General features: G+C 46.2%; 1 protein-coding gene across 1 annotated transcript; it reads left to right on the top strand.

The window, feature by feature from the left end:
- The first annotated feature begins 8,486 nt into the window (after positions 1-8,486).
- On the top strand, positions 8,487-19,036 carry LOC134573376 (neoverrucotoxin subunit beta-like). The gene is made up of 4 exons (XM_063433105.1): positions 8,487-8,532; positions 9,655-9,790; positions 14,922-15,056; positions 16,944-19,036. The coding sequence occupies exons 2-4, from the start codon at positions 9,748-9,750 to the stop codon at positions 18,995-18,997; spliced, it is 2,232 nt and encodes a 743-aa protein (XP_063289175.1). The 5' UTR covers positions 8,487-8,532; positions 9,655-9,747; the 3' UTR covers positions 18,998-19,036.
- Positions 19,037-21,941: the final 2,905 nt, after the last annotated feature.

The raw sequence follows: 21,941 nt of genomic DNA, 5'->3' as shown, positions 1-21,941 counted from the left end.
GGCCGTTCGCACGCTGGCAGCCGTACGCTGCCAGCGTACCAGCATTCATACGACGAAAACACGGCTATCCTGGCCATTCGCCGTACGAATACGGGCTCCCCAGGTCGACCACACACTCCCAAGTCGTGTGGTACCAAGTAACCGATTGCAACATTGTTGCAATCGGTAATTAAGGGCTCTCCTAGGTGGCCGTCGATCCACTACCGACCATGCGGCGGTCGGCCATCTTGGATCCTTTGTCTCTGCAGCGGTGTTCGGTCGTCGAGAACCTGGACTTGAAAACGGCTACTCGATGATCCGAGCCCCGCTGGGTTTCCAGAGCGTTCGGGAGTTCCGCGTTCGGTACATTATATGTCCCGTACTTATTCGGTACTTTTAAACCAACTTTCCTGTTTAAATGTATTATGTGCGGCGTTCGGTCAATTCAGCTGGGATCAGAGCGGTATTCTCACAAAGTGTGCGCTCCGACCCCAGCTATCTACCGAACGTTCGATTATTCCAAAGTACCGAATATTATGTGAATTATGGATTTTAGAGTCAATTGTCGGTTTTGCTACACGAGGGGATAATCCACTTAATCGTCCATTTTAGTGGGAGTATCCCTCTCGTGTCGCAATGCCTGTTGGGAAAGTCACAATGCATGTTGGGAGAAATCCCCTGGATGATCTGTGTGGAAACCCCTTGCATGGGGAACTGTATAAATACGCTGCTTGTGAATAAACCGAGTTAGTTGACTCCCAAACTGTGTTTCGTCCGGTTATTGGGAGGATTGGGAATATTGCCTTGCTTTTTACTCTGACTGTGGATTTCCTGAAGATACCAACGGATGTCGTGGTCGGTTATACCGCATACCGTTACAATTGGTGGCAGCGGTGGGATCCGAACCTTACAGCCGAAAAAGCAGCGTTCGTGTAAACTGGAACTACCGAACAAGGAAAGCAAGGGCAATTCGTATGGAGATTGACTACACCATACTGAAACGACAGACTTTAAAAGAGCTACTGGAAGCCAGGGGCAAGATAGCCAGCAACAAATCTAAGGCTGTGCTGATCGCTGAACTAATGGAGGGAGACAGAGCCCGCAGCGCTACACCTCCACCAGCCAAGGAAGAGACCCCATTCCAAAAAGAGCTACGAACCAGGTTGGAGTTTCTGCCGCAACCAGTATCGTTGGAAATGTTGACCGTGATGATATCGGATGTACAGGACTATCTGCTGGCAACCAACCCACCAGCAACCCCACCTAGGGCAGAGTCTGTTACTGCCTCCACCTATGGACAAATAAAGCCCAAAGTCCCACATCACGCCTTTAAAGCGTTTTGTGAAGAAAAGGACGAAATCGATGGGTACTTACAGGATTTTGAGCGGCTGTGCGATTTGCACGATCTGGAACCCGCAGTATGGGTACCGCTGCTGGCCGGTAAATTATCGGGTAGGGCAGCTGAAGCCTACCGTGCTGTACCTCGAGAGGACAGCAAAGATTACCCTAAAGTAAAGAGGGCGATCTTGGAGAGGTATGCTATTACCCCAGAAGCATACCGGCGCAAGTTCAGGGGCTTGCGCAAACCGGAGAAAGATTCTCACGCAGAGTGGGCACACAAGCTGGATCAAGCATCGCAAGGATGGATACAGGCCAGCAACGCCACTAATATGGAGGAGTTACGACAGCTTATGCTACTGGAGCAGTTTTTTAATGGCTTGTCCCCAGACGCACAAGAATGGGTGAGAGACCGTAAACCCCTCACCCTACCCGAAGCCGCTAGATTGGCGGATCAGCATTTTGATGCCCGGAGGCATCATGGATCACAGAATAAGGCCCTCCCTCGGATTACCGGGCCACCCCATAATTTTACTCCTACCGGCCCCACCGTACCCCTGCACAGGCCAGCACTGAATACTCCACCACCCCCCTCCCGATACAACGGCCGGGCTAACATTCAGTGTCACACCTGCAAGCAGTGGGGACACATTTCTCGGGAGTGCACCCAAAACCGGAGCCGGCAGGCTTGGAATCAGGTGCGACAAAATTTGGCACCAAGGGCTGCTGCACACCATTACCAGGTAGCCCCCGTCACCCAAGAATTACTGAGCGCTCAAGTTGAGGAGCCGCTAGGGGTGCTCCACGAAGTAATGTCGGTCCGAGCCACCGACAACCGACAACACCATCGGCAGCTAGTAACCCTAGAGGGCAAGGAGGTACAAGGGCTCAGGGATTCGGGAGCCACTTTGACTTTGGTTGCACCACATTTGGTCCCGGGCGCAACCCACACTGGCGGGTCAGTGGCAGTACGGGTGGCCGGGGGAGCAGTATACCGGCTACCGACTGCCAAAGTACACTTGGATTGGGGTGTGGGAGAGGGGACTGTGGAAGTAGGGCTTATGCAAAATTTACCTGCAGATGTTGTGCTGGGGAATGACTTAGGCCAAATGACTTCCGCTTTTATTCCCCAGACTCCCTATCAGGAGGCACACCCCGTAACCACCCGGCAACAGGCTCGCACCACGGCTACACCGATACACTCTGAGGCTCAGGTAAGAGACCATGCTCCCCAACCGACCCCCATGTCCTGGGATACCCCGACTACCTTTGCGACCGAAGTCCAGACCGATCCCACCCTCCAAGTATATAGGGACCGGGCACAAACAGACCAAACCGGGCTAGAGGGGGAGCGGTACATCTGGGAGAAGGAGTTGTTATACCGTGTCACGACTAAAGATGTGGGGGGGTCTGTCACCCTGACTAACAAGCAGCTAGTGGTACCGCAAAAGTATAGACAGGAGCTGCTTAGAATTGCTCATGACATTCCCTTGTCAGGACACCTAGGGATGACCCGTACCCGGTACCGCTTAACGCATGCCTTCTTCTGGCCCGGCATCTCGCAGGATGTGCGCCAGTATTGCACCTCTTGCGACGTATGTCAGAGAGTAGGTAAACGAGGGGATCGCCACAAGGCCAAGCTATGTCCCCTACCCATTATCGCAGAGCCCTTCAGCCGCGTAGCGGTAGATATCGTAGGGCCCCTGCCAAAACCCAGTCCCTCTGGCAAAAGGTACATTCTGACTGTAGTGGATTACGCCACCAGGTACCCCGAAGCTGTGGCCCTCACTAATATACATGCCGAGACCGTAGCGGAGGCATTAATGAAAGTGTTTTCCCGGGTAGGGTTCCCCCAAGAGATAATCTCGGACCGAGGTACCCAGTTTACGGCCGAAGTTACTCAACATATGTGGAAGGTATGTGGCATTAAGCCAATAGTTAATTCCGCCTACCACCCCCAGTCCAATGGGTTATGTGAGAGGTTCAACGGGACACTGAAGCAGATGCTTCGGACGTTCGGGGAGACCCACAAAGACTGGGAGAGGTTTCTACCTCACCTACTCTTTGCTTATAGAGAGGTTCCCCAGGAGTCGACCGGATTCTCCCCGTTTGAATTACTATTTGGGAGGAGGGTGCGGGGACCCTTGAACTTAATTAGGGAACATTGGGAGGGAGAGAGTACTACCAACGAGAAGCCTATCATATCATACGTCCTGGAATTCAGGGACCGTCTGGAGGCGCTCACTCAGGCTGTACACACCAACCTCCAGGCGGCCCAACAACGACAGCGACGCTGGTACGATAGAGGAGCCCGAGACCGCAGCTTTCAGGTGGGACAGAAGGTTTTAATTTTAAAACCTGTCCGCACAGACAAGCTGCAGGCCATCTGGCAAGGCCCATACCAGGTAGTGGAGCAGCGATGCGACACTACCTATGTGATCGGCCCCTGCTCAGGGGTAGGGAAGAGACGCATGCTCCACGTGAACCTGCTCAAACCCTACCATGAGAGGATCGAGGATGTGACGGCCATCTGCGCCTCCTCCTTAGAGGATCAGGAGAACCTACCCTTACCTGACCTACTAGAACCCGAGGCACCGATAGAGCCCTCCCAGGGAGTTCAGCTGGGGGAGCGGCTAAGCGCCCATGAGCGTGCCCAGGTACAAGCGCTGATCGAAGCCAAAGGGGCTACCTTCTCCAATTTACCTGGTTACACTCCGCTAGCCACTCACCGAGTAGACACCCTGGGACAGCTACCTATGAGACAGGCTCCATATAGGGTTCCGGAATCCGTCCGTACCCATATGAAAGCCGAGCTAGATGAGATGTTACAGCTAGGGGTTATCGAACCCTCCGATAGCCCCTGGGCATCGCCGGTAGTCCTAGTACCGAAAAAGGATGGCACCACTCGGTTCTGTGTCGACTACCGGAGGCTAAATGACAAAACGGTGTCTGATGCCTACCCGATGCCCCGGATAGACGAGCTGTTAGATAAGATGGCACGGGGCCAGTATCTCACTACCATTGATTTGTGTAAGGGATACTGGCAAATTCCACTAGCCGATGACGCCGTCCCCAAGTCGGCGTTTGTCACTCCGTTTGGCCTGTACCATTTCAAGGTCATGCCCTTCGGAATGAAAAACGCTCCGGCTACCTTTCAGCGGATGGTAGATCGGCTACTGGACGGGTTCCAAGAGTATGCCTGTGCCTATCTAGATGACATAGCCATCTTTAGCCAGACCTGGGAGGACCACCTACACCACATAGGGGCGATCCTAGATCGTATTGGGGAGGCTGGGTTAACGTTAAAGCCTAGCAAGTGCCACATAGGTATGGCTGAGGTGCAGTATCTGGGACACCGAGTAGGGTGTGGGCAGCAGAGACCCGAGCCAGCCAAGATTGAGGCCGTAGCAAAGTGGCCTACCCCCAGGACTAAGACTCAGGTGCTGGCGTTTTTAGGGACGGCCGGCTACTACCGGAAGTTTGTTCCAGACTATAGCACCCTGGCCAAACCCCTGACGGACTTGACTAAAAAGAACCTTCCCCGACAGGTTGTCTGGGCCCCAGAGTGTGAGCAGGCATTCCAGCAACTCAAAACGGCTCTAACTAATGCTCCTGTGTTGACTGCTCCTGATCCAACTAAAAGATTTCTTGTTCACACAGACGCTTCAATGTTTGGATTGGGAGCAGTACTGAGCCAAGTGGGAGCCGATGGCGGAGAACACCCCGTAGCTTACCTAAGCCGCAAGTTACTACCGCGTGAAGTGAGCTACGCTGCCATCGAGAAAGAATGCCTGGCCGTGGTGTGGGCCCTCAAAAAGTTACAGCCATATTTGTACGGACAACCTTTTTCCTTACTCACAGATCACAACCCGTTAGTGTGGCTGAACCGTGTATCTGGGGACAATGCCCGGCTGCTGCGCTGGAGTTTGGCGCTGCAGCCCTTTGACTTTACCATTCACTATCGGCCCGGAAAACAAAACGGTAACGCTGACGGGTTATCCAGACAGACTGAACTCGAAAAGTGATCTGTGAGTACTCTCCCGGACATCCCCAAGCCGATCCGTTGGGATCAGACTGTGTATGCCGGCTTGGTTCTGGGGGAGCATTGTGGCAAATCTAGCCACTTCTGGACTATATGCAGTATAGGTTGTCCGTAGGCTGACTGTATGATGTGTTCCGTTAAATGTGTATGTATTGTGCTATGGCCGTTCGCACGCTGGCAGCCGTACGCTGGCAGCCGTACGCTGCCAGCGTACCAGCATTCATACGACGAAAACACGGCTATCCTGGCCATTCGCCGTACGAATACGGGCTCCCCAGGTCGACCACACACTCCCAAGTCGTGTGGTACCAAGTAACCGATTGCAACATTGTTGCAATCGGTAATTAAGGGCTCTCCTAGGTGGCCGTCGATCCACTACCGACCATGCGGCGGTCGGCCATCTTGGATCCTTTGTCTCTGCAGCGGTGTTCGGTCGTCGAGAACCTGGACTTGAAAACGGCTACTCGATGATCCGAGCCCCGCTGGGTTTCCAGAGCGTTCGGGAGTTCCGCGTTCGGTACATTATATGTCCCGTACTTATTCGGTACTTTTAAACCAACTTTCCTGTTTAAATGTATTATGTGCGGCGTTCGGTCAATTCAGCTGGGATCAGAGCGGTATTCTCACAAAGTGTGCGCTCCGACCCCAGCTATCTACCGAACGTTCGATTATTCCAAAGTACCGAATATTATGTGAATTATGGATTTTAGAGTCAATTGTCGGTTTTGCTACACGAGGGGATAATCCACTTAATCGTCCATTTTAGTGGGAGTATCCTTCTCGTGCAGCGATGCCTGTTGGGAAAGTCACAATGCATGTTGGGAGAAATCCCCTGGATGATCTGTGTGGAAACCCCTTGCATGGGGAACTGTATAAATACGCTGCTTGTGAATAAACCGAGTTAGTTGACTCCCAAACTGTGTTTCGTCCGGTTATTGGGAGGATTGGGAATATTGCCTTGCTTTTTACTCTGACTGTGGATTTCCTGAAGATACCAACGGATGTCGTGGTCGGTTATACCGCATACCGTTACAATTGTCATTATAGAGCTTTAGTGAATTTAGTGCTCCAGTAATATTTATTTATACCTAGATATTTAAATAAGCAGACTGCTGTCTATGCAGCCTAGTTGCTAGTTGAATTTGTTCTGATACACAATTGTTGATTGTCATAGGCGTGCGCACGGGGTGTGCCAGGTAGCCATGCATGGATCGAGGCCGGCAGGGGAGATCACAGGGTCTCCCCTGTCAATCCATGTTCGAGCGCCGGCCCTGCTGTGTGCCTCCATGGGCCAGTGGGGAGATCAAAGATCTCCCTCACCTGCCCAGAGGCAGGAGAGGAGCCAGGGAGCTCTAGTCAGCAGCTCCGCTGGGTTCCTCTCGCGAGGTCGGAGCGTTGCCGCGGCAACTTTAAGATCTTGCAAGGCTAGAGTTCACTCACCAATAGGACCACCAGGGGTGGGAGCAAGTAAGCAGGACGCTGCATGCTGACATGCTGATATGAAGTCTTTAATAATAATAATAATAATAATAATAATAATAATAATTTAGAGAAAACAGGTTATTCCAACGAGTAAAGCAAATATTTGATCTTTAAGTGGTTTAACTTGGGTGATTGAGATGGTTTAATCTCTTCTTCAAGTCTAGACCTTATCACTCTCTGTTTATCTGGTGCTTGCTTGTAACACTGCGTTCCTCAGAATTTACAGAGTACATTACACAAGCTGACCGTCTCACAAGAAATGGTAACAATATAGAAATTACAAATCACAAAGCCTCCATTAGTTTGTAAGCTTTACCTACTGCTCCCGTATGTCATACACGAATTACACGTTTCTCTCGTCCACCTGTTCTACAGCGCTCTGGAATACGCTGGCGCTATATAAATAATTGTAATAGCAGTACTCAACAAGTTATTCATCAGATCAGCGGAGGAAACAAATGGGAAAAGAAGCCGACATCTCTTGAGAACGTTTTCGTTCTATAGCTCATCATAATTACGGAGACACTTTAGACTCTTCATGAAGATCACACAAAGTTAACCATTCGGTTATGGCCTTAAATGGGACGAAAACAATAGGACTCATTTTGTAAAGTGCCCTGCTTTATAACATGATTTTCTAGGAAAGTTTTCTAGTAACTGCTGTTTGATCCCTACCGTTTGCTGATTGTCTGTCCTGTGGACCTTGTTTTAGGACACTGATTGCCAATGGTAACACTCAGACCCCTGACTTTAAAGACATTTTCCTCCTTTACTCCATAGTAGATATACTAAGCCTTCTTACTTACTCAGTTACTTTGCTATCTTTGTAATTAGTGTAAACCACTCAGCTCCTCCCTGAGACCTGATAACGAGAGCTGATAAACCAGCTATGAGATATGTAAGTATCTGCTCAAAGCATATTCTGAAAGAAGCAAGGTAGGACTGGGAGAGACAGGGCAGCAGTCATTGGACCTGTTACCTTTACAACATGGCTTCCAGATCTTTTAGCTTTATTTTCATATAAGTTAATCAACATCTGACAATTTGCATGTTATGTAAAGGAAGGCACAGAGGAGCTGAGTCAAAGCCACCAAAGAGTCAGACTGGGTCCTACCTGTGTGGGATACCTGGAATCTGGGAACACACACCTGAGCGAGAAGAATAAATCTCATTTACCAGCAATTTGCTAAAAACATTCATGTTGTAAGAAGAGGATGAAGCTGAAAGTCATTGCTCAGAGAGGATTGTGGGGTTAGAGACAGACCCACCAGTGTCGCTGCCATCACAGCAGCCATACAGTCTCAGAACCTGAACTCAAGGGAAGAAAGATCTTGGAGGTTTCATTAACAGTATCTGGAGTTCAGAAGTATCCAGGTGTCACAGTGTCCAACACACGTCCAGGTAACAGTATCTGGAGTTCAGAAGTATCCAGGTGTCACAGTGTCCAACACACGTCCAGGCAACAGTATCTAGAGTTCAGAAGTATCCAGGTGTCACAGTGTCCAACACACGTCCAGGTAACAGTATCTGGAGTTCAGAAGTATCCAGGTGTCACAGTGTCCAACACACGTCCAGGTAACAGTATCTGGAGTTCAGAAGTATCCAGGTGTCACAGTGTCCAACACACGTCCAGGCAACAGTATCTGGAGTTCAGAAGTATCCAGGTGTCACAGTGTCCAACACACGTCCAGGTAACAGTATCTAGTGCGTAAAGAGATAGTTCATTTATCTAGGGACTGACTGGGTACAATTCCTAAGTGGGAGATATGTTGTTTTTTTGGAAGGGTGCAATTTATTGGGGTATTTCTAATATTTGTCTTTTCTACAACACTATCTACAAGACATTCATAGACTTAGAGTACTGTACACTGTTTGCGCTGTTTTATAAATTAGAGTAAATAATTTTTAAACATTTAAAAAAAAAAATCCCTGTTGGTTAAATAAAATAAATGAAAGTATACAATTTGCCTTGGGAGACGTCTATTCAATGTAAAATATGTGTGTGCCAATTGTACCTGGAAACAAATATGGCACACCCAGACACATGCTAACAATAATACTGCTGTACAGACCTAACTCTATACAAAATGACCACTAAGGGAACATGGTACCTAAAATCACTGGTCTAGAGTTCAATTTATAGGGATTTAGTTACATGACCTCATCGTGTTAAAGAGCACCATTGCACAAAAGTACCCCAATACCTGTGATTCCTGCACTCATTTTATCAGGAAAAATATACACACTGGCTAAAGATTTACTGTCTGAACCGCATGCAGAGGATTTCCTCTGATTAATACTTTCCTGGGGTCACTACTAATGGGCCACCGCTGGGTGGAGGGGTGCTCGACACAAAGAATCTGTCCAGACTCCAAGTATACATGCATTACCCAATAGTGGTGCTGGAGTAAACTATGGGTCCCACTCCCCTCCTTGGCACCCTTGTGTCAGGGAATAACTCGATTAAGGAGGGAGAGATTTTATTAACTTCCAGATAACAGGATGCTGTGCAACTGTAACCCCAAAATATAGATTTCCCCACACACAATAGTGACAAGTTATACATCTCCGGAGAGGGCTAGCTAAGTCTCTCTAACTCCGTGGAAGGGGGTTCCTTCTAACTTTCGATGTTTTTCGTTAGCCCTCTACCTTCCGTCCAATTAGTCCTCTCCTGGGTACCCATGTTGTTGTTGGTTTTTAGATTTACAATACTGCATTATATTACAAATCTATTGCACATATTTAGATTCATGTTGCAACGCGATCTCCCTTGGGTTAGAATTGTACGTTATGATTGGCGTTTGGTTTCCCAGCAGTCTTTGTACCACGGCTCTGAGTGGACGCAGTGAATTTAAGATTGGACGACTCATCTCTTATTAGCGGAGGCTGGGAGCGTCAACGCAGCAATGGATGTGATAACAAACAAGAACGTTCCTCCGCAAAGAACAGGTACAAAACGGGGTTCACATCTAACGGGTTTGTGTTTTATGCCCTCAGATAAAAAAGACCAGATCTGTATTTGATATTGTTGAGCGTTTGGTCCATGCATGGCCAGCAGGTATAGGACTACAACTCCCACAATGCTTTGCCATCATTTAGGCTGCAAAGTTAGAACTAATATCCACTGTCAATGAAGACTGTATCTCCTGCTATCTCCAGCCACAGATCTCCTGCTTTACCAACCGTCCACTAGGCAACTACCTGCTTCAATGGCTGCATCTCTCCATACCCCAAAATGATATCAATCAGCCCCAAATAATAAAGTATAGGGCTACCCTCTATGTAGGTACCCTGCTGGGAGCCCCCCAATAATAAAGCATAGGGCTACCCTCTATGTAGGTACCCTGCTGGGAACCCCCAATAATGAAGCATAGGGCTACCCCTCTATGTAGGTACCCTGCTGGGAGCCCCCAATAATAATAAATAGGGCTACCCTCTATGTGGGTACCCTGCTAGGAGCCCCAAATAATAAAACATAGGGTTACCCTCTTTGTAGGTACCCTGCTGGGAGCCCCAAATAATAAAGCATAGGGTTACCCTCTATGTGGGTACCCTGCTGGGAGCCCCCAATAATAAAGCATAGGGTTACCCTCTATGTGGGTACCCTGCTGGGAGCCCCCAATAATAAAGCATGGGGTTACCCTCTATGTAGGTACCCTGCTGGGAGCCCCAATAATAAAGCATAGGGCTACCCTCTATGCAGGTACCCCGCTGGGAGCCCCCAATAATAAAGCATAGGGCTTCCCTCTATGTAGGTACCCTGCTGGGAGCCCCCCAATAATAAAGCATAGGGCTACCCTCTATGTAGGTACCCTGCTGGGAGCCCCCAATAATAAAGCATAGGGTTACCCTCTATGTAGGTACCCTGCTGGGAGCCCCCAATAATAAAGCATAGGGTTACCCTCTATGTAGGTACCCTGCTGGGAGCCCCCAATAATAAAGCATAGGGCTACCCTCTATGTAGGTACCCTGCTGGGAGCCCCAAATAATAAAGCATAGGACTACACTCTATGTAGGTACCCTGCTGGGAGCCCCCAATAATAAAGCATAGGGCTACCCTCTATGTAGGTACCCTGCTGGGAGCCCCCAATAATAAAGCATAGGGCTGCCCTCTATGTAGGTACCCTGCTGGGAGCCCCCAATAATAAAGCATAGGGCTGCCCTCTATGTAGGTACCCTGCTGGGAGCCCCCAATAATAAAGCATAGGGCTACCCTCTATGTAGGTACCCTGCTGGGAGCCCCCAATAATAAAGCATAGGGCTGCCCTCTATGTAGGTACCCTGCTGCCAGCCCCCAATAATAATAAATAGGGCTACCCTCTATGTAGGTACCCTGCTGGGAGCCCCCAATAATAAAGCATAGGGCTACCCCTCTAACTAGGTACCCTGCTAGGAGCCCCCAATAATAAAGCATAGGGCTACCCTCTATGTAGGTACCCTGCTGGGAGCCCCCAATAATAATAAATAGGGCTACCCTCTATGTAGGTACCCTGCTGGGAGCCCCCAATAATAAAGCATAGGGCTACCCTCTATGTAGGTACCCTGCTGGGAGCCCCCAATAATAATAAATAGGGCTACCCTCTATGTGGGTACCCTGCTAGGAGCCCCAAATAATAAAGCATAGGGTTACCCTCTATGTAGGTACCCTGCTGGGAGCCCCAAATAATAAAGCATAGGGTTACCCTCTATGTGGGTACCCTGCTGGGAGCCCCCAATAATAAAGCATAGGGTTACCCTCTATGTGGGTACCCTGCTGGGAGCCCCCAATAATAAAGCATGGGGTTACCCTCTATGTGGGTACCCTGCTGGGAGCCCCCAATAATAAAGCATAGGGCTACCCTCTATGCAGGTACCCTGCTGGGAGCCCCCAATAATAAAGCATAGGGCTTCCCTCTATGTAGGTACCCTGCTGGGAGCCCCCCAATAATAAAGCATAGGGCTACCCTCTATGTAGGTACCCTGCTGGGAGCCCCCAATAATAAAGCATAGGGTTACCCTCTATGTAGGTACCCTGCTGGGAGCCCCCAATAATAAAGCATAGGGCTACCCTCTATGTAGGTACCCTGCTGGGAGCCCCCAATAATAAAGCATAGGGCTACCCTCTATGTAGGTACCCTGCTGCCAGCCCCCAATAATAATAAATAGGGCTACCCTCTATGTAGGTACCCTGCTGGGAGCCCCCAATAATAAAGCATAGGGCTACCCCTCTAAATAGGTACCCTGCTAGGAGCCCCCAATAATAAAGCATAGGGCTACCCTCTATGTAGGTACCCTGCTGGGAGCCCCCAATAATAATAAATAGGGGTACCCTCTATGTAGGTACCCTGCTGGGAGCCCCCAATAATAAAGCATAGGGCTACCCTCTATGTAGGTACCCTGCTGGGAGCCCCCAATAATAATAAATAGGGCTACCCTCTATGTGGGTACCCTGCTAGGAGCCCCAAATAATAAAGCATAGGGTTACCCTCTATGTAGGTACCCTGCTGGGAGCCCCAAATAATAAAGCATAGGGTTACCCTCTATGTGGGTACCCTGCTGGGAGCCCCCAATAATAAAGCATAGGGTTACCCTCTATGTGGGTACCCTGCTGGGAGCCCCCAATAATAAAGCATGGGGTTACCCTCTATGTGGGTACCCTGCTGGGAGCCCCCAATAATAAAGCATAGGGCTACCCTCTATGCAGGTACCCTGCTGGGAGCCCCCAATAATAAAGCATAGGGCTTCCCTCTATGTAGGTACCCTGCTGGGAGCCCCCCAATAATAAAGCATAGGGCTACCCTCTATGTAGGTACCCTGCTGGGAGCCCCCAATAATAAAGCATAGGGTTACCCTCTATGTAGGTACCCTGCTGGGAGCCCCCAATAATAAAGCATAGGGCTACCCTCTATGTAGGTACCCTGCTGGGAGCCCCCAATAATAAAGCATAGGGCTACCCTCTATGTAGGTACCCTGCTGGGAGCCCCAAATAATAAAGCATAGGGTTACCCTCTATGTGGGTACCCTGCTGGGAGCCCCCAATAATAAAGCATAGGGCTACCCTCTATGTAGGTACCCTGCTGGGAGCCCCAAATAATAAAGCATAGGGTTACCCTCTATGTGGGTACCCTGCTGGGAGCTCCCAATAATAAAGCATAGGGTTACCCTCTATGTAGGTACCCTGCTGGGAGCCCCCAATAATAAAGCATAGGGCTACCCTCTATGTAGGTACCCTGCTGGGAGCCCCCAATAATAAAGCATAGGGCTACCCTCTATGTAGGTACCCTGCTGGGAGCCCCCAATAATAAAGCATAGGGCTGCCCTCTATGTAGGTACCCTGCTGGGAGCCCCCAAATAATAAAGCATAGGGCTACCCTCTATGTAGGTACCCTGCTGGGAGCCCCCAAATAATAAAGCATAGGGTTACCCTCTATGTGGGTACCCTGCTGGGAGCTCCCAATAATAAAGCATAGGGCTACCCTCTATGTAGGTACCCTGCTGGGAGCCCCCAATAATAAAGCATAGGGCTGCCCTCTATGTAGGTACCCTGCTGGGAGCCCCCAATAATAAAGCATAGGGCTACCCTCTATGTAGGTACCCTGCTGGGAGCCCCCAATAATAAAGCATAGGGCTACCCTCTATGTAGGTACCCTGCTGGGAGCCCCCAATAATAAAGCATAGGGCTGCCCTCTATGTAGGTACCCTGCTGGGAGCCCCCAAATAATAAAGCATAGGGCTACCCTCTATGTAGGTACCCTGCTGGGAGCCCCCAAATAATAAAGCATAGGGCTGCCCTCTATGAAGGTACCCTGCTGGGAGCTCCCAATAATAAAGCATAGGGCTACCCTCTATGTAGGTACCCTGCTGGGAGCCCCCAATAATAAAGCATAGGGCTGCCCTCTATGTAGGTACCCTGCTGGGAGCCCCCAATAATAAAGCATAGGGCTACCCTCTATGTAGGTACCCTGCTGGGAGCCCCCAATAATAAAGCATAGGGCTACCCTCTATGTAGGTACCCTGCTGGGAGCCCCCAATAATAAAGCATAGGGCTGCCCTCTATGTAGGTACCCTGCTGGGAGCCCCCAAATAATAAAGCATAGGGCTACCCTCTATGTAGGTACCCTGCTGGGAGCCCCCAAATAATAAAGCATAGGGCTGCCCTCTATGAAGGTACCCTGCTGGGAGCCCCCAATAATAAAGCATAGGGCTGCCCTCTATGTAGGTACCCTGCTGGGAGCCCCCAATAATAAAGCATAGGGATACCCTCTATGTAGGTACCCTGCTGGGAGCCCCCAATAATAAAGCATAGGGCTGCCCTCTATGTAGGTACCCTGCTGGGAGCCCCAAATAATAAAGCATAGGGCTGCCCTCTATGTAGGTACCCTGCTGGGAGCCCCCAATAATAAAGCATAGGGCTGCCCTCTATGTAGGTACCCTGCTGGGAGCCCCCAATAATAAAGCATAGGGATACCCTCTATGTAGGTACCCTGCTGGGAGCCCCCAATAATAAAGCATAGGGCTGCCCTCTATGTAGGTACCCTGCTGGGAGCCCCAAATAATAAAGCATAGGGCTGCCCTCTATGTAGGTACCCTGCTGGGAGCCCCCAATAATAAAGCATAGGGCTACCCTCTATGTAGGTACCCTGCTGGGAGCCCCCAATAATAAAGCATAGGGCTACCCTCTATGTAGGTACCCTGCTGGGAGCCCCCAATAATAAAGCATAGGGTTACTCTCTATGTAGGTACCCTACTGGGAGCCCCCAATAATAAAGCATAGGGCTACCCTCTATGTAGGTACCCTGCTGGGAGCCCCCAATAATAAAGCATAGGGCTGCCCTCTATGTAGGTACCCTGCTGGGAGCCCCCAATAATAAAGCATAGGGTTACCCTCTATGCAGGTACCCTGCTGGGAGCCCCCAATAATAAAGCATAGGGCTGCCCTCTATGTAGGTACCCTGCTGGGAGCCCCCAATAATAAAGCATAGGGCTGCCCTCTATGTAGGTACCCTGCTGGGAGCCCCCAAGGTGCTGCAATAAATGGGGCGTATTAAAATGAGTGCAGTTTCTCCATTGTTTTGCCTAATCCGGTTTCTCTGGTTTTCAGACCTAATGCAGTTATATAGGAAGACCGAGAGTATGTCCATGACATTAGACGCAGACACCATCGAAATCGCGGCCCTGTCACGGCCTTTTAGCATGGGCATGCTGTATGACTGCCGCAAGGACAAACTCATCCCAGGTACCGCAATGCGAAGGGTAATGTGTACGCCGTATTGTCTCCCACTGACATTACACTACAGCGGGCGCATATATTGCAGAGCTACGGCTGGTTTGTTATAATTGATTATTCTAGTTATTGGTAAAAATCTGTATGTTTAGAATGGATTCTAACCTGAGATACATTTATCTCTCATGTATCATCACCTATTCTGTCATACACTGAATTGGGAAAACTGTGAGCTGATTAATTAACAGACATTAATTCATTTTATCCAGTTAGATCAATGAAGTAAAGTAAAAATCTGGGGTTCAAAATACAGTTTCATTCTGTTTTTCGGTCCAACAAAAAACATATTTGATTGCTTTGGCATGTTGGGTAAAAATATAAGCAGAAACTGAATTCATTATAATGAACCCAAACAGCAGTCCTTATACTGAAAAAAACATGTGAAACGGATAGGGAACATTTTATTTGTGTGCGTTTCACAGTAAAACCCTGCACGTAGAGATTCTAGGCACCATAACCACTTCAAATTCCAGGCACCATAACCACGTAGAGATTCCAGGCACCATAACCACTTCAAATCACTGATGTGGTCACGGTGATTAAAATAAAGATTTAAATATCCAATATTAAAAAATAGGGGTTCAAACCCTCCCTACTCCAGTCACCCACAAATAAACTCTATATTTAAAAGACAAGTGATAATTAAAAATAGGCTCTTGTACAGCAAACCTTAAACATCCTAAAACAAGTGAACAAGGACAAGAGCACGCAAGGTTTCGAACTCTCTTCATATGTTATCGCATTGCATACAGAAGTATAAGCAGACTGGCTGTTTCATTCTTTTCTCAATATGTTTTATGCCTTTTTTTTGTTTATTGAAATTGTTTATCCAGTTTTTGGTTATGACTTATTCACGTCATGTCTTTTACTAATATTTTCCGAGTTCCTGATGTGGCGTAGTATCCAGAGTATGAAATGTTAGTGCTTTCTTTCATTTGGATTTGTACCTCCGAGGTGTCATGAGTTGGTTCTGCTTTGCAGTTAGAGTCCATCTATTCTTCAATGTCACTAATAACTACCACGTTTCTTTAAACACACAGCTTTCTTTGCTGCAATGACAAACAGCAACTTTAAATCTTATAACTATAGATTTGAATAATTCAAGCACAGTTTAAAACGTAATAGATTTAAAGGAGCACTATAGTGCCAGGAAAACAAATTTGTATATTTAGGGTTATTAGCTTCCCCCTCCGTTAGGTCCCCAATCCCTCAGGGCCCCCCTCCCGATGGGGTGAAGGGGTTAAAACCCCTTCAGCCACTTACCTTAATCCAGCGCCGGGCTGGGAACTCTCCTCCCCCTGTCAACGTCAGCTCCGAATGCGCATGCACGGCCAGAGCCATGCACGCATTCAAATCGCCCATAGGAAATCATTACTCAATGCTTTCCTATGGACGTCCAGCGTCTTCTCACTGTGATTTTCACAGCGAGAATCGCGGAAGAGCCTCTAGAGCTGAAGTGGTCTGGGTGCCTGTAGTGGTCCTTTAAATTTGTTGCAGGTACATCATTGCTTCTGACTACAATACGAGTGTTAAATATTACTGGGCTTAATGTATGTAGGCCATGCTTAGGGTCATTCAGACATGTAGGTGGTTGGTGTAGATGTTGGTGAATAACAAAAATACATAATGTAAAAGAATATAATAAATAGGGGTTTTCAGATAATAGAGAAACCAGTCACTAGCTACCCTACATAGAGGTGTTACATGGAGTTCAAATCCATCAAGATGTTTAGATCATTTAATTAAAGTAAGAAAATATAGAAAGGTGTAACATAATTAGGTCTCTGTTTTGAATGATGTAATGTTAAGAATCTTAATTAAGAATGTGTTTCTCTGTAGGTGTAACCCTGTGGGATACAAAATTACTTAAGAAAGATCTGCGTGTCCAGACCCAGGAAAACACCAGTTTTGAAATCATTTGCTCTGACACCATCTCTGAGAAAGCCTCTGCTCTGCACATCTCAGCCTCCACCAAAGCCAGCAGTCTCTGTGGCCTGATAAAATTGGAAGGTTCAGCCTCTTTCTTAGAAGACAAAATGAAACACAAGCAACAGGTCCGAGTCTCTCTCCAGTATTCCAAAACAACAAGGTTCGAACAGCTAAGCATGAGTCAGCTGGGAAGTCAGAATATCATGTACAATGAGGTGTTTGACCAAGGAACGGCCACTCACGTAGTGATTGGCATCTTATACGGAGCTCATGCCTTCTTCATCTTTGACCAAGAAGTCTCCTCTAATGAGAGCATTGATGAGGTGAATAGTGCACTATGTCTTTCTGTCAAGAAAATACCAACAATTTCTTTAGAAGTAGATGGTTCTCTTAAAATAAACGACCAAGAAAGAGAAAGTGTGAAGAGTTTTAGCTGCAAGTTCTATGGGGATTTTTCCATTAATAAAAACCCATCAACCTATGAAGAGGCTGTCAAACTGTACAGCTCTCTTCCTTCACTTCTTGGAGAGAAAGGTGAACGAACAGTGCCAGTAAAGGTTTGGCTGTACCCACTGGAAAAGCTGAATTCAAAAGCATCCAAGATGGTGCAGGACATGAGTGTGCATCTTCTTTGTGAAATAGAGAATATAATGGAAGGGATAAGTGATGTGAACAGGCAATGTAATGACCTCAGGAAGCATCCAGTGGCCATTACCTTTCCCAATATGAAGATTAAAATCTACCAATTTCAGGTTTTATTGAATGAATACCTGTTGGGTTTCCGAAGAAGGCTGGCAAAGATCCTTCCTGCTATACGTGAAGGACTGAAGGAGGATAGTGACTTAACCAATATACTGATTAAACAAAGTCGGTCCCCGTTTAACATCATTTATATGAACAAATATTTAAGCAGGGTCCTTGAGGAAATGAATTTTGTGGACTCTTATCTCACAGCAATGGAGGAGATCAAAGTCGTCTCAATGGAAAGTGAGCTAAACCATCTTGTTCTAGATCCAAAAGTTGATTACATTATGTCCATGAATTTTGCATCACTTAATGGTGAGGAGCAATATTTAAAAGATTTACGATGTTGGCTCCTAATGGAGTCATTCAGACGAGAGGTCTATGAGCTAAAGAGAACAGTACCATGGTACAAAGATAGACAGGCATTTCAAAAAGCAAGGCTTTATCTAAAAGCTTTTATAGCGTTTTACAAAGTCAACAAATCTAATAAGGAAACAAAGTTTATTGTGTCTTCAACCACAGATTTAGAGAACCCCTGTGTTTCAATTTATCTGTATGATAAAGGCAGTCTCATGAGTACTAAATTCTATCCTCCGGCAAAACCCAATCCTTTGGTAATAAGGACATACCATGATAGTGCAGAACTAAAACTTAGTCCAAATGTTTTTGGGTTGAAGGAGATCAAATGTTATCAAGTGGAATATCGTCAAGAAGAACAGAAACAATGGAGTAAGATACTAAGTGAAGACAACAATGAGAAGATACTTGTCAGACCCTTGCTCCCTAACACGAGGTATCAGTTCAGATATGCTGCCATTTGTCTACCAGGGTTAAGTGAGTGGAGTGATGCCAGTGATTTTGAAAGGACAAAGCCCACCAGTCCACCTATGAAACCATACGTCAGTGAATTCAGAACGTCTTCTTTAATACTGAAATGGAAAGAGCCAAATGTTAAAGGAAAGGGAGTCAGAATATGTGATTACAAAGTAGAATACAAGTCTGAATCTGAAAAGGAGAATGTGGAAACCTACTGGCTTGAAGAAACATCTGGTGGTAAAATGGAAAGGTGTGAGATTTCTGGACTAAAGATTGGAAAATCCTACAAATGTAGGGTGTATGCCATATGTGCCGAAGACAAAGTGAGTGATCCTAGTGAGGAGGTTATTATTTTGATGAAACTTGGCGAACAGAGTCTGTTCTCCATGTGTCAAGTTTGTTGATAATAGGAGCTCGTTTAGTCTACCATTGAGATACCATGTCACTTGTTAATTATTGTGCAGCAAGATGACTGGTTTTAAAAAAATGTCAAACTCTGGTTTTAATTTCATGTTTCACCAGACATAAACGGAGACTTGACTATAATAATGGCATGGGAATTCCATTATTTTAATGAAGAATTAGATCAACAGACTATATATCGGAAAGATATAAAAAATAAATAGAAAAAAAACAAAAAAAAAAGTGATATTTGTCTCTACTATGAGTCCACAATATCCAGGAAAGGAAGCTATTAAACATACCTATCTGATGAAAAAACGATAATCAGCTTTTATATGCTTCTCGTGTTCTCCAATGGTCAAAAACGCTGGAGGCAGTTTGGGAAGGTGGTCATTACGAAGCTGATTGTTACTGAAAACATCCAAGAAGTATTTTTCTTCATCCTTTTAGTGATCAAGAAAGATAGTGTGCATTCTCCTGGTTTATATTGCTTAGCTGTTATTACAGGCCAATAAAATGTCATATAATAATCTCGCTGAATTTCATGTATTACTGATATAAAACCATTGAGATTCACCATGGACAAATAATTGGGCGTATTTACTGGACAGAGAATCGAAAACCAAACTTTAAAATTTAGTATAAAATAGCCAACGTGGGGTTAAAAATAAATCCGCTAATTAGCTAAGGTCACACCGTGGCTCTTATAGTCTGGATTTTGTAACGCGGTTTTTAATACACTAGAATTCACTGCTTAATGAAGTATTCTAAAACTGAGTGAACCAATCGAAACAAACATAATCATTCTGGAATAATCACATGACTATTTTAAATTGAACGAGAACCCCACTTAAGACGAGCTAATTGCTGAAATACCGAATACTTTCATATGTATTATTATATATACCTTGCACATACATTTATTTTTAGAGTTCTTTAAAACATGCATTTATTTTGCTTCTTTTTTTCCATTTTCTTCTGAAATGGTGTTTTATCTCTAAATTCACAGTCTGTTGTGTCACTTTGTATGTTATTTAGAGTCACAGTTCATTATAATTATCACATTTTATGGTCTGCTATTTCACATTCATATTACCAAGGAAAGACTGAAGATAAATTATTGTGATAAGGAGAATGGGGTGGTTTGTGAGGGAGTTTATATTTCCGCTAACTTGTTCAGAGAGGCATGTAATATTTAACCCTAGGGGAGTATGTGTTGTACGTAACATAAATAAATGTTTAGATGTGGGCCCCTGGGGTGGAGCATTCGGAGAGTAGGGCGGGACGGTGCTCCACTCCTCAGTTTACAAGTAACTGGGAGAAATAAGGTCCAGGCCAGGGTTTTGGATTGTCTCCAACCCATTCCTGGGCTGCAGGTAATCAGCTGCCGGAGGGGAAATAAAACCCTCCCTGGTAGACAGGTAGAGGAGACATTTTATTTCTCTGTTGGGGGCTGGAAGCAGCAGGCTGAGCTGTCACTGAGTACTGGAGTGCAGAGAGCTGCTAATAAACAAGATTGGTGAAAGCTGTATGTTGTTTAAGTTTAATTCTCGATACAGAGGGAATTGAATGTTAGAGCTCAGACGAGGGTTTCTACTATTAAAGGGACGAGCTCAGACGAGCTAAGATTTTGTTTGTAGGGATTTCTGTTATATTATTGTTTTTTTCTTTCTGCTGCTGTCTCCTGAGCAAATTTCAACAATAAAGTGCCAGAATTTATGTTAAATCAAATTACTGCGCATGTTTATACCCTGGAGGACCGTGCTTGCTAATTGCAATACACACTGTAAAAAAAAAAAAAAAAAAAAAAATGTAATGATCCGTGTGAAAAGCCATGGTAAACAAAAATGGACTAATTACATAAGGGTCCGGTCGTGAGATCAGTAGCAATTTATTTTTGAGAAAGATATGTCTCACATGAAATCCATATTTTAGGAGACATTGAGTGCTAGGATTAGGACATGCTCTCACAATTAAAGACCCCGGATGGTGATATTGTGTTTGGGGGGCTGTAAAGGTGAGTTATACTTACCTGATGGTATCCCGCATGAGTACTGCCATCTTGTTTCTTCAACACCTGGTGCTTAGTGTGCCCACGACAGTGCTGTACTCACATATGCGAGAGAGTGCAACACCGAGCGTGGGAGCCTTCATAGATATTATCTCGCGATGAGGGAGGCAATGCCTTAGCCTGTCGCTAGTGATGGCCAGGGGAAATAGCAGAACTTGATGGTGGTTGCTCTGCCTTTTATCAACTTAAAGGGACACTATAGTGACCAAAACAACTTTTTTCTTAATGAAGCAGTTTTGGTGTATAGATCATGTTCCTGCAGCCTCACTGCTCAATTCTCTGCCATTTAGGAGTGAAATCACTTTGTTTATACAGCCCTAGTCACACCTCCCTGCATGTGACTTGCCCAGCCTTCCTAAACACTTCCTGTAAAGAGTCATCTAGTGTTTATACTTACTGTACTTCGGTTTAATTTCGCATTTCCTATCTCCTGCTCTGTTAATAGCTTGCAAGAGCCTCCTGTATGTAATTAAAGTTAAATATACAGAGCAGGAGATACAAGTTTCTGAAGTAGGTAACATCTGATTGAAAATTACACCACTTTTTTTTTTCATGCAGGCTGTGTCAGTCACAGCCAGGGGAGGTGTGACATATCTACCAGTATTTCTACCGAGAAATATCCTTCTGTTCAATGTACATTTAAAGGAACACCATCCATTTTAATTATGGGAGTCTTTTTAAGAGGGGTAGAAAGACAGGACCCTCAGAATGAGCATGTGTGACATAGCACACGCACTCCGTATTCTTTAATACATTATATGCATCATACCAGCAAAATAGATTATGTAGAACTCAAAACGATAAAAACATTAGGAAAAATGTGAAGTTTTGGAATTTGCTGCAAACTTGCTCAGCACCCTCAAAGTGTGTGGGAG

This window comes from Pelobates fuscus, chromosome 9, assembly GCF_036172605.1.
Source record: "Pelobates fuscus isolate aPelFus1 chromosome 9, aPelFus1.pri, whole genome shotgun sequence".
Classification (NCBI taxonomy): Eukaryota; Metazoa; Chordata; class Amphibia; order Anura; family Pelobatidae; genus Pelobates; species Pelobates fuscus.
This window is presented reverse-complemented; position numbering and strand designations above follow the sequence as displayed.